The 25,974-nt window shown below is 46.0% G+C and overlaps 1 protein-coding gene across 1 annotated transcript in view; it reads left to right on the forward strand.

The window, feature by feature from the left end:
• The window catches only part of FRAS1 (Fraser extracellular matrix complex subunit 1), a 101,838-nt gene that overhangs the window by 38,258 nt on the left and 37,606 nt on the right, over nucleotides 1-25,974 (forward strand). Inside the window, exons 10-23 of the mRNA XM_029965644.1 lie at nucleotides 596-697; nucleotides 805-996; nucleotides 3,950-4,039; nucleotides 4,655-4,802; nucleotides 6,536-6,679; nucleotides 6,976-7,110; nucleotides 11,285-11,428; nucleotides 12,291-12,431; nucleotides 12,855-12,995; nucleotides 13,619-13,792; nucleotides 15,749-15,889; nucleotides 17,109-17,252; nucleotides 22,187-22,339; nucleotides 23,490-23,636. Coding sequence (XP_029821504.1) covers nucleotides 596-697; nucleotides 805-996; nucleotides 3,950-4,039; nucleotides 4,655-4,802; nucleotides 6,536-6,679; nucleotides 6,976-7,110; nucleotides 11,285-11,428; nucleotides 12,291-12,431; nucleotides 12,855-12,995; nucleotides 13,619-13,792; nucleotides 15,749-15,889; nucleotides 17,109-17,252; nucleotides 22,187-22,339; nucleotides 23,490-23,636 — 1,996 coding nt within the window. The remainder of the gene's footprint in view (nucleotides 1-595; nucleotides 698-804; nucleotides 997-3,949; nucleotides 4,040-4,654; nucleotides 4,803-6,535; nucleotides 6,680-6,975; nucleotides 7,111-11,284; nucleotides 11,429-12,290; nucleotides 12,432-12,854; nucleotides 12,996-13,618; nucleotides 13,793-15,748; nucleotides 15,890-17,108; nucleotides 17,253-22,186; nucleotides 22,340-23,489; nucleotides 23,637-25,974) is intronic.

The following is a 25,974-nucleotide window of genomic DNA, read 5'->3' on the forward strand; positions in this document are numbered from 1 at the left end:
CACCAAAAGGCAGTTGCTCACAGTTTTTGGCACATCTCTCTTTCCCTGCTCGGTGACACCTGACTTTCTGCCAGCACTGATAGTACAACCATTGCTTTTTTCCTTCCTGGAAAGCCAGGAGGGTTGACAGAAATCAGGACTGAATAAGAATTTGCTGACCAGCAGAAAGGAATTTTACCAGATGAAGCACATGAGGCACTTGCTTTCCACAATTTTTGAAGGAGGAAAGCAAAAAGCACCAGTGGTCAGAGTATTTATAGCTTTCATTGTATCATCTGGAATTAATTTAATGCATTATTTAATGAGTGTATGTGTGTGGGATTTTCTGTTAAAGATTATTTTTTGCTAATAGCAGCAGTTAAGGCCTCTCCAGTGCCACTGGTTTGCAACTAATGAGAAAGCCACACCACAGTGTCCTCTGGACCTCACCCCTCTTCTTCCTGTTTGCTGATGATACGGGGATAAGCATTTTTAAAACAGAGTTTGTTATCTGATACAGACATACAGAAGGAGACATCATAAGCAGGTTACCAGCAGTAATTTGGCTGTTTTCCAAGAGCGTTTGACAGTTCTCTCCGTGTTCCTTTTTGAACAGCACGGCGAACAGTGGAGAAAAAATGCCTGCACTGCGTGTGCGTGTCACAGAGGGGAAGTGAGATGTGTGAGGGAGACCTGTGGCCCTGTCACCTGCGAGGAGGTAGTGACAGATCCCCCACCTCCCACCCCTCGGCTGCACCCCCCCCGTGCTGTGCTCGTGCCCAGGGGCTCCGGCAGGCCCGCTTACTGCTCACTGCTGTTCCGCAGGGGGAGAGCAGAGTGCGGCGTCCCGGGAAGTGCTGCGAGGAGTGCGTGTCCTCCCAAGGGAGCTGCTTGGACGGTGGCACCCTCAGGTACCACGGGGACACGTGGAACAGCAGCCGCTGCCACTTCTGCGCGTGCCAGGACGGGCGGGTCACCTGCCGGGGAGCAGAGTGTGCCAAGGTGGAGTGTGCCAAGGTGAGAAAGGTGTCTCTTCTCCCCGGGGGTGTCTGTCAAGTCTTAGGATGGATTTTTTTTCCCTCCCCCCTCCCTTTTTCTTTATTCTCAATTTGAGGCACTCCAAGAACTGGACCTTCTCTCAGGGCTTGTTTAGTGCAGCCACCTTGAAAACGTTTCCCGGGGAAGGAGAGCAAACTTGGGGTTTTCCACGTGGATTTGCTCAGTGGGCTTGCATTGTGAAGCAAAGCAGAGTGAGTCAGGGAGAAACTTCCCTTGGCTTCCCCGCTGTGCTGTGCTGTAGGGGGGGGTGTCAGACACCCAGAGCATTCAGTGCCTTTACCAGGAGCTGAACGTGAGGACAAACGTACAGGTCAGAGAGAGTTAAAAGCTGGAGAAATGTTCCTTTTATCTCTTAATTCTCCGTGCTGCAGTGGCCTTCAGTGAGGTATTTGGATATGGAAATCGATGTTCTACTTTTCTCCTTTTTTCCCCCATGCCATTCTTGGTATGGAAGTGAAGCTGGCAAGGTATTTTATTCCCGGTGCTGTTTACTCCAAATCTCATATCCCCCCAGCCAGGTTATATTTGCTCTGCAGTGGATGTGCAAAATGCATTAGATAGGGTTGAATGCTTCACCCACACACGGACAGATAAGGTTTGAATTGCCTTTTTTTTGCAGTGGTCTCTGCAAAATCTGAGAGAACTGGGATTGTTCAGCCTGGGGAAGAGAAGGCTTTGGGGCGACTGAACTGTGGCTTTCCAGTACCTCATGGGAGCCCACTAAGAAGATGGAGAGAGTATTTACAAGGAATGTAGTGACAGGACAAAGCAGAGTGGCTTCAAACTGACCATAGGTTCAGATTGGATGTTAGGGATAAATCCTTCCCTGTGAGGCCCTGGCACAGGTTGCCCAGAGAAGCTGTGGCTGCCCCATCCCTGGAAGTGCCCAAGGCCAGGCTGGAGCAGCCTGGGATAGTGAGAGGTGTCCCTGCCCATGGCAGGGGTGTGGAAGTGAATGATCTTTAGGGTCCCTTCCAACCTAACCCATTGCCTTTGAAACAGCCAAAATGCAGGGTTTGGGACCCAAAGTCATCCCCGCTGCTGATCAGCTGACCTCAGACTGCACGGAGGGATTTGGCTGGGTGAGAAGTCGTGGTTGGCATAAAATCTCCTGCACTTGCAGCTGTTTGAGTGAGGCTCCTGCGTGCTCCTGGCTGTAAATTGGATCATTTACACTAATGATGATGGCATGCTGTCATGGCTCAGTGGGGAGGGTTAGTTAATATTCATGCTCACGTCCTGGGTACTGACAAAAAAACCCCATTATTCAGGAAAGCCAGGGATATTTTCCAGTACAATAGCTGGAGATGTTAACGTGTAGGGTTCAAAACTCCTCAAGTCATGTTCAGTTTACCTTAATAGTACAAGGTGTACATTAATTAATTACAAGAAAATATTTCCTCAGAAAGCAAATGCCATGCTTTCTCCTTCCTCTGCTTTTTCCTTCTGGAGTTGCAGGTCTGTTTTTTAGGCACCTGCCTCAATAAATCAGAGCAGATGTGAAGCCAGGAGCATTTGGATTCATCTCTTCATCAAGGCACCATTAGTTTTCTGGTCACATCATCCTATTGAAAGTGTAATGAGGCCACAGATATGAACTGCAAATCCTGGACAGCTCAACATGAAAGGAGGGTATGGGAGAGATTTAGCTCCAAACCCTTTCAAGCAAACCTGTCCAGCACGGTGTCCGTGGTGATTCTGACCTAATCCTCAAAAAGCCATTTTCAGCAGGTTGGGAGCCAGGAATACATGTTCTCAGCCTGGAGTATGATGAATCTCTGGGCAGCAAAGCCACAAGTTATCTCCCACAGCCTCTCCCTTTTCTGAGTGTTGGCAGAGCAGCGTGGTTGCAGCTTTTCTTGTTCCATGGGTAGTTGCTCTCAGTTTTCCTCTACTGTGTGTTTATGGATGAGGGTGGGGATGTGGGCAGGGATGGGGGTGGGAGAGTTTACAGTTCAGAGTGGTGACATGAGATTCAACCACTGCCAAGGGCGTTGTGGAGCAGTGACTGAAGAGCAGAAATGTGTAGAAACAGCAGAGGGAGGTTTAGGCTGTGTGTGGTCCTCGGTGACGAGGAACCAGACGGTTTCTCCTCTCTTCCCCTCCTCAGGAATGCACTGGAGGTGCCAAAGTGTGGTCTGGCTTAGGTGTTCTCCCTTGATGAATCTTAATTCCCCTACAAAAATTGAGTGTGCCAATGTGGCACAGTGAAAATTGTCCTGGAAAATTGTTCCTGCTGGAACAGCCTCCCGGTTGGCACAAATCAAAAAAAGTTATTTGGTAATCTTGGAAATTGATGCTGTTTCTTTTGAGCTGTGTCCTGGTTCCCTAGGGACAAAGTTTCCCTCTTTTCTAAATAATGAAGCTTCTACTTGGGCACAAAGAGTTGTGGTGAATTGAGGCACTTTATTCCTTTCTCCTGCTGCTAAATTCTTATCTTCAAACTGAAGTTATTTAAGTGGAATCCGTGGAGTTGTGACAAAGAACAGGCTTTTTCCATCTGGGATAAATAGAGCATGTGCTTTGAAATTCTCTTGGGGGAGAAAAAGTAGAACATTGAAAATGAAGGTAAGCTTCTATGCACTGAAATCTTGACAGTGGTCCAGTAAAATCCTAGTGATCCACAGTAAAAGGAGGTGGGGGGGATCTTTCTCTGCGGGATTTAGGGATGAAGTAATGGCTTTATCGCTGAATTCCATGGCCTTTTCTGAGGTTTGTTCTGCAGCTGCAATGTTCACTAAGCACATTTTTCAAGCTATACCTACAGAGATGAAGTGGGATACAAAGAAGATAAGGTGAAATTAGATATTGGAGATTGCATTCCAGGGCAAGAGCTGTTCTGCCTCTGCATTCCACAGTGTTTTGGGCGATGTTGGTTCTGTTTGAATTGCTGCAACCTTTCTCTTCCCAGGGTGAAGAATTAATACACTTCGATGGAAAGTGCTGTCCTGAATGTATCTCCAGTCAGAGTTACTGTGTTTACAAAGAACATACCAAAGCTGTGAGTATCCTGGTACTTTGGAGCACAGAATAGTGAGTTCTGAGCATAAAGGTTTGGAGGGATTCTGTTCCAGTTCTGAGAAGGATGTTATTTGAAAGTATAGCAGAAAAATAATCCATTGCTATTGTCTGCAGATTGCTTTTGCAGTTCACAGAAACACTTGTGTGCATCTGCTGCAGAATTCCAGCTTTTCTTGCTCTCCTTTGTGCCCTACAATCAATCATTTCTCTTTAATATTTAATATCGCTACTCATGAGTTTCCTGCACATCTCACAGAGTTAAAGACATTATTTTAATCCTGTAAAGTAGAAACAACAGAGCTGGGGCAATGTGTGGCTTTCTGCCTCTGTATCCCACTGATTATAATCTTTACTGCCACAGGAGACCATTATTAATGTTTTCAAGGAACTTTCCTCCAAAGTTAAAGGAAACATTAAGGACCTTGGACTTTTCATTGCTCTGACAGATGAGGACTTTTAAAAATGCTCGTTATCTCTTTTTCGTCCGTGTCTTCATCCCTGTGGTGTTTCCCCCTGAGATTTTCATGCGTGGCAAAACCACCGTGTGCCAAGGCTCTCCTTGGCTCTTGATGCCCATCCCGTGTTTCTCGTGCAGAACGGAGAGCTGTGGGAAGAAGGGCGGTGCAGGGAATGCGAATGCCGGGAAGGGGAGGTGACCTGCTTCCAGCGCTCCTGCCCGCCCTGCCCGCCGGGCAGCCTGGCTGTGGAGGTGAAGGGGGACTGCTGCCCACGCTGCCAGCCAGGTACAGATCCAGTACCAACCCATTCCTTGTCCTGGAATCCTCGTGGCCCTCTCTCCCTCAGTACCCTGCGGGGAATTTTAGCTTGTCTGGTTTTCAGTTGCTAATTAACTACTTTTAGTTCTTAGAGAGGTTTAGGGCTCATCCAAAGGCTCCCACTGACTTCCTCTGGCTTAAGCACGGCCTTCTTTTGCCAAAGGAGTTTCTCCTCGGGGTTGGTGTTTTGGAAATGTTTTGTCTTTTTCTTTTTTTCTTCAGCTACCCCTTTCTGAATCCTAACATGGAGTTTATGGGCTCCTGATTATTTCTTGGGAGTGGAAGGAAGAAAGAATCTACTTGCACTGTTATGCCACAAGCTCACCTTGGCTGAATGGCTGCCAGTTAATAATTGTTTGGAAAGATTAGGATAACCTTAGCTTGTATGTTAATTTTGCATATAAATTCCTTTTTCTCCAGGATATTGTCATTCCCCTGGATTTACATTTCTCAGTTGGGAGGCTTTAGCTGTGGGTTGCTAGTTTTTTATGTTGTGTAGCTCTTCTTGTTGCATTCATATAACTTTGGCTTTTATCAGAGTGCTCCAGTTAATGTGTTATCTCAGGAAAGTAGCTTCACAGTTTAATTGTACTGGAGTGCCTGGGCACATTTACCATCTTTATGTTTTAAAGCTTGTTATTTACTGCTAATGAAAATGCAAAGCACTACAAATTGAAAAGTGAGGAAAACAGGGCTTGGATATTTCAGATGAAATTGTCCTGGATTTTTGAAAGGGAACAACATCTGCATAGGCTGCTGAGGAGGGGACAGATGATACAGTGTTCTCTTCCTTATCAAGAAGTGCCACTGGCTTCTCATAACTCTTGGAAATCTGGCCATTTCGCTTCCATAATGGTATCATTTTGGAAAACCCAGGCTTTGAAGTCATGGCATTGGACATACAGAGCCAAGTGAAATTGCAAAAGCTTGCCTTTTTTGTGTCCTAAAAGGTAACTGGCAATTTCCTTTACCCAAGCCTGCTGTTTTCCCTCTGTGCTTCTCTGTCTTGCAATGCAGGGGATGAGAAACAAATGTAAAATACAGCCTGCAGCAGTTCAATCCGTGAGCTCAGAACATCAGCCCCTGCCACATCTGCTTCCATAAAGCCAGCAAAAAATTGATTGCTGCCTCTGAGAGATGTGCAGCAAATACTCCCTCTCACTGAGAACTTTTGGCTTGGAGCAGAGGGGATTTTTTTTTTCTACTTAGGGCAAAAATTGTGCCATTCTGTACCTCTCCAAATACCCGTGGTCAGGAAGTACTTCTGTGATGCTGTGACATCAAGGTTTTGACTGGAGGGGCAGCGGTGTTCCACCTGTACTCTGACCTGGCATGGACACAGTCTTGACTTATGGAGGGGTTTGACTGAAGGAAACTCAAATTCAGGTTGTTTCAGGCCGTTAATTCCTGATGACTGAGGATTTTTACTGCTGAGAAACCGTGTGGGCAATGACTATCCTTTTAATCAACAGCCTAGAAAATCTGAGTCCCTATAATAACTTCTCACCTATTAAATAGAGCGATAAAATATTCAGCATAACCCGTACGTATTTACGCATAAAAAAAAATCCCGCTCCAAAACTAACACGCCTCGGGCCACCCCACGGAAGCGAGGGATGGATTTCACTTGGAGTTTGGAACAGCCTTGTTTTGCGCCTTCCTGAGTGCAAACACTGCTGCTGGTTTCTCCCCTGTGCCAGGTGGGTGCCACCCGGACTGCGTGACCTGCTCCCGGGCCCCCGATCACTGCGACGCCTGCCGGGACTCGAGGAAGCGGCTGCAGGGCGGGCGCTGTGTGGAGACGTGTGAGCCGGGCTTCTACCAGCACGGGGGGACCTGCTTAGGTAATCCCTGCAGGGCCCAAGACCCCCTCACACGGCTCCCTTCTCTGTTGCATGCCCTGCTTTTGGCTGTGGGATCCTGTGGATTTATTACAAAGAGGCTACCGGGCTTTGCTGAGATGTAACCGTGAGACTTCAGCAGGTTTCCGATGGGAGCCCCTGGAGAATGCAAATTCTCCAACTCTTTTGCCAAAATGAGTCAAAATTATCTCATTTTACCTGAGCGGGGAGGGGGGGTCTTGCCACATCAAGACATTTGGGATTGATGCATCTTTCTCCTCTCTTCCTTCTCCTGGAAGCCTGCAATGAAACTTGCTCAGCCTGTACCAATGGATTTGAGTGCTCCTCGTGCCAGACATCCCTGCTGATGAAGAATGGGCAGTGTGTGCCTTCCTGTGGGAAGGGATACTTCCAGGATCAGCTCCTCTGCACAGGTACCTCAAGCCAAAAAACACTGCATCACTTTGTGATAGCAAAAGAGTGTTGTGTGTGTGTGTTTCTTTGACTTCAGTGCACACCAACTGCATCTGCTCATGCCAGACCTTTGAGGAGATGGTACTTTGAGGTGTGTAGAAAATTGCTTGGAAAGGTGGGGGATTGATAGGACTCAGAAAATACTGTTGGGGAAAGTTTCCTGCTTTGTTTTGCCGTTCATTCGTTTCATACTGTGCAATTTTCCTGAAAGTTCATTGGACTCACTGTTCTCAGGAAGCATATTTGCAAAGTAAAGTAGTAATTCTGTGAAACACTGAGATGTGTCTAAATCCTTTATCTTAGGAATTGGAAAGTCTGAGAGTAAGGCTGGGAAGTTAGTTTTCTCTTTTATGGAACTATGACGGTGCTTTTATGAGCTTCCCCTGCTCCTTTGAAATACTTTTAACTTTTCCCAAGCTATAAAGCAGCTGCTTTTTATCACTATAGTTTGGTAGTTTTCTCTAAAATTAGCACTTTTTCCCTGTTAATTTTGGCCTTTTTAGAAGGCTTCTAATTATTCCTGCAGCTCTAATTCAGCAGGGGGATGGAGCACATTCTTAACTTCTTGAGCCATTGCTTTAATTTCCTTGGAACTAACCCTCCTGCTAAAAGTTAAGTACAGGCTTAGGGCTTTTGGCAGGTTTCAGGGGAAAGCACTTTAGATGGTTAAGTCCAGCTTCCTTTTCTGAAGTGGTTTCCCTTGAAGAGCTGACCACTTGTTCCAGGTTTTGAAAGTCTGAAAAGCCTCTGTCCTTCAGCAGCCACTGCAGCCCAGGGCACCATTGTGAATGTACAAATAGAGAAGAGAGACCCAGTCCTAAAGAATTTATAGACTTAAGTATCAAATAATCTTCTACTTCATTTAGTTTTATTTTGCCATTTCCTTTCCACCTGCTCCTGGTGTTTTAATTGGCAGTGCCCCTGTGCTGCTGAAGCTGTAGGGAAAGGGTAATGTTTCATTTCATTGCTGCTTTGTAGATTACTGATTGTGCACTCCATCCACATTTGCAGTCACGCATGCTTGCAGCTGAAAGTTGCTGGGAAAATTTGTTCCTCTCTCCTCAAGGGAATTAAACCAATTTGCTTTAGTTCTGCCTGGCTGCATTTTCTGCATAAAGTCAAACCAGTGGAGAAAGTCTTAAATTTGGGATACGCTCCGTAATTCATTGCCATTCACTCTTTCCTTGAATCCTCTTTATTTTTACCAGTCTCTAAACAGATTGTGGAGGTGAGGCTCAGACTGCTCAGAAAGATTTTTCTCATAATGGTTTTAACATCTACAATCAGCATGTTCCAAAATCACAGAAAAGATGAACTAGACTGTGTTAATTGCTGTAGTTCCAGTAAACTCCCTCTTGAGGAATTCGCTCTGGACTTGAAAGAGGCTGACACCAGGTTTCTTACTCCATCCTCTTGTTGGAACACTGATGTCTGCATTGTAGCAAAACACAATGAATTAGCCTTTCCTTTTGTTCATGTTTTATAACATCTTCTCTAATTGAATCTCTTTTGAATTTCTGATTACAGCGGTTTGATCTCTGCCCTGTTTTAATCCTACACCAGGGTTGTTTCCTGCCCCATCCCTCCACCTGCTTCTGTGAAGTGTTGGTTAAAACCATTAAAAGAAAGTAAATTTGAGAATAAAAGGTGTAAGTTCAAGAACGTAGGAGTGGACTTAAAGATCATGGACCAGCTTGTGTCAGAGCAGAAACAGGCTATGGAAGCAGTTCAGACCCGCCCCCCCCTCCAAAGGCAAAGCAAAGGGAAGCAAAAATAAACGATGTCTGCCTGGTAGAACAGAAGGGCTCGAAGGACTCGCACTGTTCAATGCTCTCACTGCGTTTTTCTAACTTAATAATTTATGTTTTCAAGATTATTCAAAAGCCCAGGCAGAACTTGAGTGTTTCTGCTTTGATCTCCCAAAATGGGAACGTTGGGATGTGTAACTTGACACTAACGGACCCGGCTCACTCCTTAGCTTGGATTTTTTGCTCACTACCTGTTGTTTTGCCCTGCTGTTCCTGGCTGTGGAGGCTCATCCTGAGGATCCAGGACTGAGCATGGCTAAGCTGAGCTTGCCCAGCTCGGGGTGAGGAGGGCAGGGAGAGGTGGTTGATGGTACCGTGCGGCATGGAGCAGTTGGACCCATCTGTGCTTTCCCAAAGCTGAGCAGTGACTTCTCAACTGTACTCTTGCTGGGCATTAGCCATCCTGCTGGGAATGCTTTACATGTTTGCAGAAGAGACAGTTTGGTGGGCTGCAAAACAGCTCGTACAAATCCAAACTGGAAATAACCAGGGAGGGCGGAAACAGTTTCCTGGCAGTGCAGTCACTTCTGCTGATTTATTTTCAAACAGCCACTTAGTTGCTGCAGGCAAAGATGTTTTAGCTGACAGTGGCTCATTGAATGCTTCCATTTTTTTCCCCTGCTCTTTCAGAGGAGTAGGTGCCTGGCTGTTTGGGTGAGGAGCAGCTGTTGAGCCTGGCAGTGATCCAGTGCTGAAAGAGCCAAATTTCTGCAGGCAGGGCTGTGTGTGAGGGTGTGGAATCACAGAATGGGTTGGGTTGGAAGAGACTGTAAAGATCATCTAGTTCCTACCCCTCTGCCATGAACAGGGACACCTTCCACTACACCGGATTGCTCAGAACCCTGTCCAACCTGGCCTTGGACAATTCCAGGGATGGGGCAGCCACAGCTTCTCTGGGCAACCTGTGCCAGGGCCTCACCACCCTCACAGGGCAGGAATAGGTTGAGGCTGCTCTTCCAGCTGCATCCACCCGGATCCTTCCAAAATCACTGCAGCTTCTCAGAAGGTCTGATGACCTCTGGTAGGCCCAGCTAGGAATGCAATTTTAACCCAACAGCTGCCTGTCTAGAAGGCTTGAAAGCTGCTGTGGATTTGCAGGGTCTTTGCCAAGGGCCAGCGAGAGCCAACTGGTAACTGGAGTGCTTGGTTTAGTGCAGGCAGCAAACGGTGTGTGGTGGGAGCCAAAGCACCTCTGCCCAACTGACCTGGCTCTCATCAGAACTGTGCTTTTAATACAGCTGTGTGCAAGGCTGCCTGTTGGAAAACAGAGCCAGGAGGGAAACATGTCTCTTGGAAAGGAGCAGCAGCTCCAGAGAGGACTTGAGAACTTTGCAAACCACTGGGTATGTTCAGATGTGTCCACATAGTGAGGCGGGTTAACAGTGAGGGGTCCCAGCTGTGCAGTGGGAAGTCTGTCATGGAAGGATCCAAGTCCTGGAGTCTATTCTTTCAAGAACATGTTGAAAGGTAGAGTGAGCTCAGGCAGGAGCAAAACACTGAGGTCTGGAAGGTGAAGTGAGGACATTCCAGTACTTAGACATTTACAGCATGAACTCACACCCTGCAGTTAACTTTTGAGTGCAGACGTGCCCTGAGAACCATCCAGCCAGGAATGAGATGCAGGATTTTTGTCAATAAGGGAAATTATCATCTGGAGAAGAAAAACATGCACAAGCTTTACCTTGGGATGGGATAGTTGGTATCCATTGTGTTGGGATTCAGCCACAATTAAACGCACATGCATGTTGAGGGGAAGATCCTGTCTGGCACAGGATGCCCAGTGTCCTTATAAGACTCTCCTCACACTGGAATATGGACTGGGAGCACAAACATGTACCTACCTTATTGTGAAATAATAAATTGAAGAACATCTTTGGAACATACTTGGGTGTAATCAAGAAAAAAAATCTTAATAGCTAAAAGAAGTGTAGTTTGCACAGCTGCTGCAAGCACTGGTAGCACGAGATCTGACAGGAACCCGTGTCCCAGATTCTATCAACAGTAACCACAATGGGCTGGATTTCCCTCCCAGGTGAACTTTTGCACAGTTTTGAATAAGGTGACTCGTTCAACAGCTGGTTTGGGAGGCAGAATTGCTCTCCATACAGTTCTTAGTTTAACTGTAAGGTGCCATCATGCTCAAGCTTACTCGGTTCTGCCTCTGTGCTCCTGTGCCCAGATGCCACAGGGAGGGCTTTTTACAGTGCCTGCATTGGAGGAATGGGATATCCTTCAGGAATAGCTGAACCATTACTGTGTCCCAGCCATGATCCATGGCTGGTTGGAAGTGGATTGTTGGGTAATCCTGGGCTTTTCCTCCCTGCAGCTTGTCATGAGTCCTGTTCCTCGTGCTGGGGGGCTGCTGAGAGCAACTGCCTGTCCTGCAAAGACACGTCTCACGTGCTGAAAGCAGGGCTCTGCCTGGCCAGCTGTGGCCAGGGGTTTTACCCGAAGGAGGGAATCTGCACCGGTAAATACCTCTTTGAGAAACGCTCTGCAAAAAAAAAAAGGAATCAATATTTCGTTTAACTGTGCAGCAGCTGGGATTTTATTCGTGTCTGACAAGCCAGCTGCACCTTGTGCATTAATACAGGGCGAGGAAAGCTGCTGTTTGTTTGTGTGATTATTAATTCATTTAAGTTAATCAGATGATGAAAGGTTTAAGGGTTTTTTTCCTCTCCGAACAGCTTGAAAGCCTGAGTTGTTTCTGAGGGCTTGACAAATCCATTTGTCTACGGAAAGAAAAATGGCCTTTGCCAGCAGGTTTCTGTAAATTTAATTATAATTCAGCATCACAGTAACTAATACCTGCACAGCAGATGCGCCTTGGGAGCTGGGAAGGTTTGCTGGGAAAAGGGGAAGAGATGGCCAGAGGGAATTAAAACACCTCAGTCAAACAGCTTGTGAAGGGGGATTTTTCAAAACCCCAGAGCTGTTCCTGGAAACCTCCAGGATTCAGACCTTTCGTCTTCTACCCAAACCAGGCATTTTGATACCCAACTGGAGACCCGTAAACTGGTTTGACTGGTGATAAGAAATGAAGAATGGTTGAGTAAAACACTTGACCCTTCTAAATATTCAACAGTGTATGTTGCCTGAGGGAATAAACACTTGCCTTATGGAGCCAGGGTTCCATAGTGCTCTCGGACAGCAGGTCAGTTCACTGCAGAGCTGACTGCCTGGCAGGGTACAGCCCACAGGGATTGAGAAGAAGCATTTTCCTGCTTGACTTTAGCTGCATTTTCCCACTTAAAACTTTGATGTGAAGATAAGGGGGAGGAGGGGGGGGATAGTACCATTTTTTAAATCAGTTTTTCCTCCATCCTTGACAGCTTGTGGCCACTTCTGTGAAAAGTGCTCCTCAGACATAGGCAGTTGTGTGGCCTGTGCTGCAGGGAAGCTGCTGCATGACGGGAAGTGCCTTTTGGAATGCCCAGATGGATATTTCCCAGGCAGCACCGGAAGATGCAGAGGTGAGAGACATATTTGCCTGACCTTTCCTAAAGCCCTCAAAGCACCCTCCACTTGTTGCCTGCTTTTCCCCAGGTGTGGGGAGGGAATGGTAAGAGCGTGGAAGTGCGAGTGGGGACAGGGAATTTGATTTTTTTATCTTGTTCTCTTTGGTTCACTTGTAAAGGATTGTTTGAAATAACCCCTTTGCCTTGTGAAGCACATTAAGACACACTGGGACACACACTCGAATCACTGTGTGAGTGAGAGTTGTTGCTGTTAGTGGTTATTAATACACGTGCACTTCTGCTCTCATTAGTTCACTTAGCTGCATATCATTCCAACTGGGAGTTTTCCACAGCTGGAGGAGGCTGTAGTCAGCAACACCACTCTCAGGGAGAAGAAGTGGGATGTTTCAGTTCTGTGTGCTCTTGTTTCTTTACCAGCTTGTCACGCTTCGTGCTCCAAGTGCGAGGGACCTCTGGCTACTCACTGCACCTCCTGTTCCTTCCCTCTGGCATTACACGAGGGCCAGTGCCTGCAGGGCTGTGGAGAGGGTTTTTACCAGGATCACAACGTCTGCAAGGGTAAGTTGTGTACTTGGAATAAGTTCCTCAGTTTTCTACTTTGAGAAAAAGTGATTTTTCCCACGTACTTTCTGCCTTCACACCCTCAGGATTTAGTGATCTGAAGGACTGTTTTTTCTCTTCTCTGTGTATGCTGCTGAAATAAATATACATTGCTTCCAAGTTCTTCTTAAGAGGTGGATGAAAGTCCACATACAACTGGTATGAAATTCCACAGACACCTGATAGATTTGCAAAGACTGAGGTCATTGTTGCAGCAATGGAAAGCCTGAGAATTCGGAAGATGAATTTATGCTTCCTGTGAACCCTTCAGACTGCCATTTCATGCTGTCCCCCCTAGAGAGATTGTGCTCACCGTTGCACTTCCAGAAATTAAAGGAAGATTGGCTGCCTGTGGCACAGTGCTGCACTTTTTCACTTGGTCACCAGCTTTACTCAGGAAAAGAGCTGTTATTTGGGGGTTGGGGGGGAACGATGTCCAAGTGCTTTTCTAAAACCTCTGTTCCGTTGTAGAAAGCAGATGCCCAGGTTCTTGGGCCTTGTCCTTCTCCCCGGGGAAGCTGCCCCTTGTCCTTCTCCCTGGGAAGGCTGTGGCTCTGACGGCTCTGTCCCCCTGTGCCCAGCTTGCCACCCTTCCTGCCGTTCCTGCTCCGGCGCCGGGGCCGCTCGCTGCCTGCAGTGCCGGGCGCCCGAGGACGTCCTGCAGCCTCACGTGCCCAGGGAAGGAGCTCTACACGGCCTCTGCCTCTCCCACTGCCAAGCCCAGTTCCATGTGGATAGCACAGGAGTCTGCAGAGGTGAGCAGGGCTGGGAACAGCTGTTCAAAGCTGTTCAGGGTGAGCTTGTACCACATTTGATCCCTATGGGCTGGGAGCTCCTATGTTTGCCTCATGACTGCCATCAGTGTTTGAACTCTGGAACTTTCACAGTGCCACATACTAGTACTTTTGAGGGAAAATACATTCTACGTGCTATTTGTGACTTAAGGATCCAGGTACATTTTTTTAAAATCACTGTGTTCAAGCCTGCACAGCTCAACTCAGCTTAGCTTTCTTTTCATTGAAGCCAGGTACGTGATTTTTAGCACTGACTTACTTTGAAGCAGGATCAATCCTTAAATCCTTTTCAAAAAAGACTGAGCTCTCTCCCTCTTAGCCCTTGGATCAGGTCAAGACATCCCAGAGCACTCTTTGCTTTTGAGGAAGCTCTTCTGCTGCATGCCCTGCAGCACACGTGCCATCACTGCTCCTGAAATACCAAGCAGGGAGCATTTCCATGAAGGCTACAGTTTGGAAAAGAGGGTAATGTGATGTCCATTGGGGATATATGTGGTTTCCTACCAGTCATAGAGACAGTGACTCTACAGCCCTTAAGTAAAGTAGTAGTCACAACAATGTAGTAGTCACAAATAGCATCAACACTATTGATGGCTGTTTCTTCCTGTTGAAAAAAACCCCACATTTTCCAGAAGTGGACATACTTTAAAATCCATTTATTTTGATTTTATCTCTTCATCTCAGCTCTATGGAAAGAATCTGTACAAGCTCAGTTTTTTTGCCTTAGGAGATGTTAAAAAGGAAGAAGTGGCATTTTTTTTTTTTGGTGGAACAATTCTGTCTTTTAGCAGTGAGCTACACAGACTCCATAAGTATCCAGTGCTTTGAGCTGGTTCCTGAAGGCATTAGTGTAGAGCCTCCAATCGATGCAGTGGCTGCTCCTTGGCAGGTTGTGGGTTCTCTTGGCTGAGTCCAGGGCATGGTGTAGAAACTGAGTGAGGGAATCCTTAGGTGGGTGAACAGGCCTGAGCAGAGCTGACACCTCTGGATTATGTCATGGGACAAGAATCCCAGCACAACTCTGCTGTGTTAGTGATGCCATTGGAAGGGGGGAGGTGATTTATTGCAGAAAGGGGTGAATGCTCAGGATATCAAACTTTGAGCCCTCACTATAAAATACTCATGCAAAGTTTGTAGGTACCCCTCTTGGAAAAAGCAAACCCACAACATTATCTGTGCAGGACAGAGGCATGTTCATGTGTAGGGTAAAGTGCTGGTTTCATAGAATAAATAATTTTATTTAATCTCATTTTTCTCTCCAGCCCTGTGTATTGTCTCCCTAGAGTCCAGAAATCCTTGTCCTCCAGTCACTGCTCTAATAAATAGGAGGTTTTTAATGATTTTATATATTTATTTAATCAGATTGCTCAGTTCAAGATAGGTTGTTATAGGATCAGTAGCAGAAAAGGTGAAGAAGTGCAGTGTTTAACCACATTCTTCACTCTTGCTGGATCATCTTTTGTAATGAGTATTCGCTTCAGGTGGCCAGTCCACCTCCATGGATGTTTGCTCCAGAATGGCTGATGATAACCATGCAGTGATGATGGATAGAAAATCCATCCTGGAGTAACTGTGGGATGATAACAAAAGGTGATTCCAGCATGTGGTAAGTTTGTGGAACCCCAGATTTCTTCCAGGGAGCACAGCAGCGTCACACGGTGTTGTGATCTCAGCTTTGCATGTGTCAGTAATGAATTGTGTGGGTGCAAAGAAAGATTAAATGTGCAGCTGGTCTGTGCTTGTTCCTTGTCTTCAAGAGCTGTGCTCTACTTTGTATTCCTTCCTCTAAAGGAAGAACACCTTCCTGTCCTTGGGGGGGACAGCAGTCCAGCCGTACTGCGGGACAGTAACAACCAAAATAAGCCAGAACTAATTCATGTCTTAATTTGTGTCTTCTCCTTTTCCCTTTCCCTGCAGAGTGCCACTCCTCCTGCGCAGGCTGCGTGGGGGATTCTGCCCAGGACTGCACAGCTTGTGTGGCTCCCCAGGTGCTGCTGGAAGGCAGGTGCCTCCCGGAGTGCCCCGAGGGGCTGTTCAGCCGCGGGGGTCGCTGCTCCAGTGAGTGTGCTGGGTTTCATTTGTGCTGCTGCGTTTCATCCCGTCCACATTTGGGGGCCGTTTCTCAGTGCAATTAGAGATGCTCTCAGATTTATGTAAAACTGTTGAAGTATTTTCAGGGGAGCATAGGATAGTCCAATTTCAGGAAATGGAGTCTCCTCCTAATGGGAGAGAGACGTACACTTGGAAGCATAAATTATAATCAGTTTTGCTCCCCTGGACTGTTTCCCTGCAGATACTCTGCTTTTGATTTTAGGAGGCTTGGACGGTGTTTGTAGCTGATGTGCTCTGGAAAAAAAAAGTCTTTACTGGACAACACCAAAAAATAAAATGCTTTTATTAGGCAAAGCCTCGAGTTTAGAGAAAAAACCCTTTTCTAAAGTCCATTTGCTCTATTTATTCAATTTATTCAGCCGAGGAACAACTCTATAAATAGCTTTATTTGTCAGGGCATTGTAAAGATTCATCAGTTCTGAGGTGGTGCACTGCCACCACAGAGCTGAGTAACTGCTGTGTTACACAGTTTCAGGCTTATGGAAATATCTTAAAAACAAAATTTCAGTGGCATCTTTCAAGTCCTGTGCTTTTATTCATAGAGAGCTTTAAAGGCAGTTTTAAAGAATTTTTTACTGATTCTTAGCCATAGTAATTTTATCTCCCTCAGATCTGTAGCATGTAGATGTGGCACCTGTCTTTAAGGTGGAAGGATACGAAAGCAGTCTGTGAGATATTTTTGGGCACTCTGAGCCACTTTCTGTGCCACCTTTTTGTTGAGCTTTTTGCAGACAGAATGGCGTGGAAGGGCACTGTGGAGAAATCATTCCTCGGGTTTCCTCTCATGCATATCAAAACTCTTGCCACAGTCCCAAGAGAAGTTTAATTTATCTCCCCTGTGCATCCCACTCTTTTTCGTGTATGCTGGAGAGAGGAATAACAGGGTCAATCTCTCTCTGTTTTGTATTGTGTCTGGATCTGTATCTTGATTAACGCAGGGAGCGAATCGCATTTATTAAACTGACAACTCATTCCTCATCATGTTTGTTCAAAATGAGGATGTAAGAGCCTTCCAAACCACAACCCTGCAGTCCCTGATGATATTAGAATATTTGAAGTCCATGTTTTGTAGGAGTAAATGATTGTAGGAGCTGGTGTTTTGGGGAGGGGAGGGAGGAAGGGGGACAACACCAAGAGCATAACAAGTGTTGATTTTCTTGTGCAGCCTGTCACCCCTCCTGCAAGACATGCCATGGCCCTTCTGATGGGGAGTGTTTAACCTGCCATCCCCACGCCACTCTGGCTCGTGGGAAGTGCAGGACCAGCTGCAAGGAAGAGCAGTACCTCAACCTGGTGGGATATTGTGTGGGTGAGTAAGAGGAGCTGGCTTTGGAAGACCTGTGTGGGCCATTAACCTGCTGCTTCACAGCCAGCACTGCTTGGGTCCTGCAAAGGGAGTTGAGGAGACATTTGTGATCCAGAGAAGCTGTTCATGTGGCCCTAAAGGAAAACTGGCACGTTTTTTTCCATTGCTGTGTGCATTTTTGGGAGGTAATAGGATTTCTGTGTAGGGGTTGTACAGTGTGGGTGCTCAGTGCCTGCACTTAAACCCATCATCTGAAACCACTGATTGCATTTATCTGTTTAAAAAGAAAAATCACTTTTAATCCGTCACACAGACATGTATAAACATATCCTGGGAACTGCTCCAACAGTTCCTGAGCTTTTTCAAGCTGTTTTTCTGCTTTATCAAAAAAAACGGTGGTGTGTGAGGCTTAATCTAGGCTTAACAGTTCCAAATGAGATAAGGAGTCCTAAGAAAAGGGAAAATGCATTAGAAGTAATAAATATATCCATTGAGAGGCTATTGTTCCCAGTTTAATATGATTCCCCTTCACAGAGACCTCTCTGTGTTTACATCTATGTCTTGGGTGTTTTTTTTTATGAAAGACTTGTTTCTTTGCTCTCCACAGATTAATTCTGTGAACCATTTCTTCATCTTCCTTTTAAATGACAATGATTGTTCTGCCTGCAGAGACAAGGGGGGAGAGAAAGTGTGTGAGAAGTAGGAAAACACCCTAAAAGTATTGTACAGCTCTTTAGGAAACCAAGTTGGGGAATCAAGATATTTGCTACAGTCAAGTAATTACAATCTGGAAATAATTCAGCATTTCGGTGTCAAGGGATGTCACTCTTTGGAGACTTGTCTTCTCAAAGTAGAAATGTGCTTTCAAGGTTTGGTTCACAGTGCCTGGCATCACTGAGTGTCAGTATTCAGTGGCTTGGATCTGCGTCCTCCAAACAGGAGAGAAGGCTTAGTTTATGTCTGGTGTTTAAGCAAAGGATGTGTGCTGCCAGTCGTGCTGCAGATAAAGAGCTCCACATCCAGGTTGTTAAGTTTCACTCATTCTTCTCATTCAGCACTGATTGAAATGCTGAATTTGCCCTTGCAAGTTATTAATTACCAGTTAAAGAGCAGCTGTCCCATAAAAGAGAACATTAAAACCCCTGACACTCTCATAAGATATGATTTGCGTCGGGATCTAACAAAGCTTTTTCCTTTGCCTCCCAAAGCAATATATTTTTACAATTATCTTCCCATTTATCTTTAATTCCTGACCCTCCAGGAAGAATTGTGTTACAACTTACACGTCCTGCTGTGCATTATAGCCACCTGCCATATTTTATGGACCCGGAGGGGAATATCTTTCACACAGGCTGGAGAAAACCTACTGTCACCTGAAACCATTGTCTGGGAATTAATGGTGTTATTGTACATGTTACCTGAATGAGGATTGGAACATTTGCCTTGTTAATAGAAAAGAAAAAAAAAATCTTGTTTTCAGCAGTTAATCAAATAAGCATTTCAGGTGTAAGCAGAAGAAAGACATCATGTCCTCGAGCTCCAAGAGATGAGTGAGTTTCTGAGCTCTGTTTTGGGCACGAGGAGTTTGTGCCAGTCTTCTCTGAGAGTGCTCAATTGATTTAATTTTATTTTATAGCTAAAGTGTACGTGCAGGAATGTGTTTGAGGCTTTAGCCAACTCCTGTTGAGCCTCAGAGCTTCTGTAGGTTTTGTTTTCCCAGTTTGAAAACACTCTGATTTTCCTCTCCCTCTTGTCCAAGTCAGCTTGAGCTCCAGGAAATATTGCAGTCACCAGGCTGAAAAATAGCACCACTGCTAAAAGTGTTGTCCTGCTCCTAAACCCCTGTCCCTGCATTTTTTTTTAATAAATCAGAGGCCTGTCTTCAAGTTTCCTCTTAATCTTGAAGCTTCCCGGTTGATCTTTTCCTGATTGCGCGGAAGGGCAATCAGAAAAATCCAGAGGTACTGGTGTGAAAGAAAGCTCCAAACATCCACTGATACAGTATCCTCCAAGGTCCTCTTTCAACTTCCAGCTGCATCTTCCTTGCAAGGGAACTCCCCGTCCCCATGTTCCACAGGCTTTGCTTTCTCGGGCTGTGTTGCAGTTGGGAAGATGTTCAAAGCTAAACCAGAACAGTTCACCCAGGAGCAGGCCTGCTGCCTTGCTCTTAAAATTCCAGAAGGGACACTCTGACAACAAGAAATATATTCAGTTCCTTGTAAAATTAATGAGCTTTGGCTGTCCTTTTAGAGAGACACTGATATCATCACCGAGAGCTGGAGTTCGGCTGAGAAGAGCGAGAGGGGAACTGGGGGCTCAGCTCCACTCAGCCACTGGGGCAGCCTCCTCCAGAAGTTAGCAGCTGAGCTGCCAGAGCAGGGAAAGGGAAGTTCATTTCCCTGCTTTGATCTGGGCCCATTCGTGCCAGGCACCAGCCAGCTGGGTTTCCCACCTCACGCTGCCTGGGGCAGCTCCCACCCTTTTGTGGGATGCAGGCAGATCCCTGCAAACGCAGTTGCACTTCACCAGGAATTCTCCTTGCTGGTTTGGGGGACAGGTTCCTGTTCAGGTCTTTGAAAAGAGAGGCAAGAAAACCCCTTCCAACAACCAAATCAAGCCAAAAATCCTGGTCAGTGCTGGGTATCCTTCTGAACCAGCCCTACTGATTTTCTGTCTGGATTTACTGTAAGGTACCAGTTGGGTGGTGTTTTCAGTCCTGACTTTAAGTTGTGCTCTGTTGAAAACCTCCGACCTTCCCTCAGAGCACAGCACAAAACTTGCATCAGGAAATACTTTCCTGAATAGCCCCTGAGAGGGGAGATGTGTTCAAACAATACAGGTGGTTGATTGCTTAGCAAGTGGTGGAGCTGAGAGGGAGAAATGCCTCTGGTGTCCTTTATGAGCATTCACAAACACTTCAGAGGTGATTTTGTCTCCCCAACCAGCCTTCTGTGTCTTGGAACAACCTGTAATAGATACTTTCCATGTAGAAAGGGCACTGTTTTCTTGGTTTATGTGCTAGGAGAAAGCTAAAGAGGGCATGAAAGCCAAGTAACTCTGGAAATCTGTGTAAGTAATTCCATTTTACTTAACAGTGAAAATTGCTTTATAGGAAGATCAGTGGTAGGGAAGGTGGTTGAGGTTATTTTAGTGTAGAGGTGATTTGACAAGGAGGAAATCAGAGCCAGCTGAAAGGGAAGCAGGAAAACATTTTGTTTGGACAGTGGGAGGCAGTCTGAGAAACATGAGAAGGGAGGCACTGGGACTAGGAGCTGCCCTGAAAATCCAGTTGGGATACTGGAAGGAGCCTAAAGGGAATTAACTAACTGTGTTACACTGACCTGCAGCCAAGGGGGGATGTGAAGCCTCCAAAAAGCCAAATCCCCCAGGCAGTAACGTGCCTGCTGGCTGAGCTGGAGGGAGGATTATCAGGGAGAAGGCTGAAGCAGGAAACACATAGAGCTGTGTGGTGTTACTGAGAAGCACAGAGAAAACACCCCCCTTCTGTTAGTCCTGGCTTCAAAGGGAGCCTGCTGTGAAAAATTGAAATCATCTTTTCCAAAACAAAGCACTTCAGTTCTTCCCTCGCTCTCCCACTCGTTCCCCAATGTCCCTCAAATTCACCATGAGCGTCAGCTCTGGGTTTTCAGTTGGTGCTGTGTGCTCTTTGATCTCCAGGCTTGCAAAGGAACAAGAGAAGTGATGGGCTGATTCATCCTAAAACAGTAACTGAGAAAACTCTTTGCATACACAGGAGCAAAAATAGAGGCTCTGAAGAGAAACCTCTGCTGCAGCAGCACATAGTTTTGTAGATACTTACATTTTAAGTGTTAGTTTGGGAGAGTCTAGTTATTTACAGCAGGTTGTTTGGACACACTAAATTTTCTTTGTCTTGTTTTTGTGCTGTGTTTATGGAACCTTTTGCCCACAGGCCGGGGTTAGACTCCAGTCACTGTTGCCTTCCTGCAGGTATGGATGCAGAATTCCTCCAGGCTCCAATGTGAGCCTGTCTTCAGCTTGTAAAATTAGATTGCCTGGCAATCTGTAGTACTGCTGTCACAAGAGACAAAAGACAGAAAGTTGAACCTTCAGCAGAGACCTGACAAGAGGCCAGGTACTCAAATCAAGCCTCATTATTACATTTCTTTCAAGACAGTCGTCATTTCCTTTATAATTTTCTGAATTACCATAATGAGGATTAATTTGGCTTCCAGGTTGTCTTACACTGCACCTTTGTGCACACAAAAGGCTTGTTGTCAAACCTTTGGAAGCACCTGAGTTCAGGCAGAGGTCAGGAGACACGAGCGTGGTGCTGCTGGGGAAAAATGGGAAAAGGAAAAGGTTTTGAGGCACTGTGATACCGCTCTTGGCTTGGCTTTGAGGGCTGCAGTGGCCTCCTCAGAGTATGGATGTCTCATTTGTGTGGGAAAATCTGAACAGCAGGAACAACAGGAGAAGGTCACACAGCTGTACAGGTTGTGCTCTTTGCTTTTTCCACAGTGGGAGCAGAGGGAGGTGAATGCTGATGGCTTCCAGTGGAATTAAAGATGAACTTGTAGACAGAGGCACCTAAAAATCAGTGAAAGGTTTTGGGAAGTGAAGACCTTCGAGCTGGCTTTGTACAAAGCTTTCCCAAGCTCATTTAAGGATGGGGAAGAGGATGCTCTAACGAGGCAGGAGAGAGGCAGAGGCAAAGTGAAAATGTGATGCTCAGGAAGAACACAAGATGGGGATGAGGCAAGAGGAAAGGAATCCTCCTTGGCTGCAGGGATTTCTGGTCCCCTCTCTCTTGCAGCCATCCAGTATTGCAGTGGGTTGGCACCTGATGGCAGCCCCTGGGCACAGAGAGCAGGGAGGGGCTCTGGAAGTTACATCCTTAATGCCTTCCTTGAATTCCCTCCGTGCTCACAGCCTGTCTTATTCCCTGCTCCCTTTAGACTGCCACCCTCTGTGCCAGCAGTGCGTGGCCGACCTGTGGGACACGGGCAGCGTCTGCCTGAAGTGCCAGAGCTCCCGTCACTTGCTCCTGGGGGATCGCTGCGTTCCCGACTGTCCACCGGGACACTACGCCCAGGGTGGTGCCTGCAAACGTGAGTAGCTCCTCCAGGGGCCTCGGGTGGCTGCAAGGAGCCACCTGGGAGATGTCCCACCAAATAGCTCCTGTTTAGTAGAGTTTAGTAGAGAAGCTTTGCCCAGCTGGCGGGACACTGCACTGGGAGCAGAGCTCCCGCTGGTAGGAATTTCTCGGGATGTTTTGCAACCTGAGATGGAACATCATCCGAGGTCTCTCACTGGGGATTGACTTGCTCCAGTAATGGCCCAAAAGGTGATCGTTTGTGACAGCTTCTGAAACAAAAAGCCAATTTAATTCGGCTGCATGGGGGAAGCTGCACTGATGGCACATTTTCTTTTATAACCTGTCCGTGCATCTCCTCCGCTTTTTGTTGTTGATGTGGTTTCATGTTCCAGTCATTGTCTGAGCTGCTTTACATTCCTTGGGACTCTTAGGAGGAAATAGGTTGCTTTTCTTGTTCTGTGGCTGACAGAGACCTGGTAAAGCCCAAAGCTGAGCACAGGGCATTGCAATTTCAGAGAAAGTAATCAAGACAAGAAATTCAGGACATTAAGATTTAAGATATAGATGCTTCCTTTGCAGGAAGTGGCATTTCCTCATCCAGTCTAACAATTGATGGGTAATATTTCAAAGCTTCTCTCCAGCATTCAGGAGCTGCGTGTTTATTTACCTGTTTTTGACAAATGAGATCTCAGAGCTGCATGAAATATCCTCCGTGTCACTTGATTGGAAAGGCACCTGGGAGACAGATGTTGCCTTCCTGGAAATTTAGACCTCGGGATAACATTTCTTCCCTTTGGTTTAAAGGCTTCCTTTAAAAGGAGTTTTGCATTATTCAGAGTATGTCAGAGCTCATATGGTGTTTTGTGCTGGCTTGAAAGGTCCCCAGCACAGCGCAGGGCAGTCGCTTCTCTAATTCCTTTGCCCGCTCTCACTCATGATTAATTTGACCTGATAGGTGTAATGATGGCATCAATCTTTAGGTAAAGGCCTGTCAAGAAATAAAACAGACTAATAATTTTGTGTTTACCCTCTCTGGAGAAATTAATAGGGTACACTGGCCTCATCCACTGTGGTATTTTAAATCTCTCCAGTCAGGGTAAGAAGCACAAGAGGTGAGCCTGCTTTTCCTTGAACACAAACCCTCGTTTTTGCTGTCCCTGCAGGGTGTCACCCCTCCTGTAAAACCTGCACCGCGGGGGGTCCTTTTGCCTGTTCTTCCTGCAACTCCAGCCTGGTCCTGTCCCACATGGGCACGTGTGCGCCGGGCTGTTCCCCGGGATACTACAGGGATGACAGGCACACCTGCACACGTGAGTGCCTCTCCCCAGCCACCTCTCCTTCCCCCTTTCCCGACATGTCTTTTCTTGTTCCTTTGCTTACCATTCCTGTTGCCTGGAAAAGCAAGATTTCAAGTGCCTAAAACCCCGATGTGAGTTGACAGAGGTGATCAGCTGCCCCGGGAGCAGGGCCTGCGGCAGGGCTGAAATTGGGAAACAGTTGCAGTTTTGTTATTGACCCCAAAGACAACAGGGTTTGGGTCCCGCAGTGAAAATCTGCAGGAGAGTTTCTGTAGGATGGATTCTGGGCTTTGTGGAAACTTGACAAGTTGAGACCGGTTTTAATCAATCCTTACGAGGGCAAACCCCTTCCCCACTGCACTACCTGCCAGTACATGCCGTGGGAGCTGTATTGCAGCATTTATATCCATTTTTCCACATGTGAAACCCCAGTAGAAACAAGGCTGTGCTTGGCAGGCACAGCCCTGACAGAGCTGAGCTGTGATATTGTTGCCTCCTAATGATCTGCTGGAATTGATCTGGTTTAAGTCCGGTTATGCTTTATCCTACTCCTACCATCCCTTGTGAATCTCTTGGGGCTCCTCTTTTCCTTTATTATTCTATGTTCTCTCTGGCCCTGGGTTATTCCTCTGTGATCACTGGACTTGATGTTCCAAAATGCAAAATGATGTGGCCCAGAAACATAAAACATAGAAAAAAACCTGCTTGAATTGTCCCACTACAATATACACCCCTAAAAATGAGTGAACACTTAAGTGGTTTGGTTGCTGTGAACCTGAGCACTCAGATTGGTGAAGTCCTGCATTACTCTGATTTAAATTCTTCTGACTCATGATAAAATAACTGTTGCAGTGAGCACAGGTATCAGTGTCATCCTATCCAGACCCAATTTTTTCACTGATGAGGTCCTGTAGGAGGAAACCGATGTGGTTGTCAGCTTTACCTGCTTTTTATTGAAATAGATGGTTCTCCTGGAACTCTTATTTCCAAATGATCAGCAGGTATGGAGACACCTTACATTAGTTCAAGAAAATAGCTGGAAGACTTTGTACCATTCTTCTGTTGATGGAAAAAAAAAAAAGGCTACTCAGTAATACTGAAAAAAGGAAAGCAATAAAAAAGAATTAAAAAAAAAGCTTCTCATTGTCCTGGCTAGTTTCCTACAAGCTCTACGAAATATTCACTGTTTTCTCCTGCAGTGTGGATGCTCTGTGTTGCTAACTGCACCAGAATATCTCCCTTCCTAATTAACACACCCCTTTCTATTGAAACTTTCCTATTGATAGCTCCTGCCTCAGGACATCAAGGTACCCCTGGAATGTTCCTGAGGCCTGCACCCTTCCTGAATCTGGTTCAGGGGCTCAAATGCAAACAGATTTTTTTTGCAAGCAAATTCAGCTTCTCTAATCTCCTTATTGCAAATGGCTTTTTAAGAAGTGTTTGTAATCCTTGGAGCAGGAGGCTCAAAGCCAAGTGTGTTGGCGCCTTGGATTTTTGTCATTCCAAGTGTCACTTGTGCCTTTTCAAGTGCTGCTGATAAGCCATGGAGATATAAACTGTCCCAGGCTGCTGGGAAACTGCCACTTGGAGGGAATGAAAATTGTTTAATCGGAGGTTGGCTGTTAGGCTGAGAAAATTGGGTCTCTCTTCAACGTTTATTTTAGTCTCATTGCACTTTTGAGGAACTCGGGGTTGGAATGAAGTTCAGGGAGATGCTGAGTGCACATTTGGACTCTGGGAGATATTTTTAAACTCAACAACATCCTGGCCCAGGAACAGCACAAAGCTTAACGAGTCCTTCATGGGCTTAAAAATGCAGATACCGAGTCGTGCTGATAAAACAGGCAGGCAGGATTGCTTTCGGATGCGTTTTTGGCTTACTGTTCTGGCATGCCTCCCTGGGTAACCTGATTTCTGTGGATTTAGACCTCCTGTAGAATGTTTTACAGTGTTTTTAATAGTCGGTTCTTTGTAGCACTTAGAAATAGTGATTTTTTTCATGTATTCTTAAGTGAAGTGGAATAAGACTGGCACTAGAGCACCTAAAAACAGCTACTAGATTCTTCAGGTACATGTTTTGCTGGAAGTCATTTGCACCTCAGCAAAACACAGACTTTCTGTGACATTTTTTAGATGAGCTAAAACAATTAACTCTTTTGAAGAACACTGGGTCTTTGTTTCAATGAGAGCAACAGAGGTATTTTCACGTTTACTTTCGTATTTGGAGGTTTTTTGGTTATAAAACTGTGTCTTGAATTAGCATGTCAGTATTTAGCACCTAAACTGTTAGTGCAGCCTCCTGAGAAGTTTGGTTCCTGGACATCAAAGAGGTGAGTTGAAATATTCTGAA

The sequence above is a fragment of the Manacus vitellinus genome, unplaced genomic scaffold (genome assembly GCF_001715985.3).
Source record: "Manacus vitellinus isolate BGI_N305 unplaced genomic scaffold, ASM171598v3 scaffold_112_pilon, whole genome shotgun sequence".
In the NCBI taxonomy this organism is placed as follows: Eukaryota; Metazoa; Chordata; class Aves; order Passeriformes; family Pipridae; genus Manacus; species Manacus vitellinus.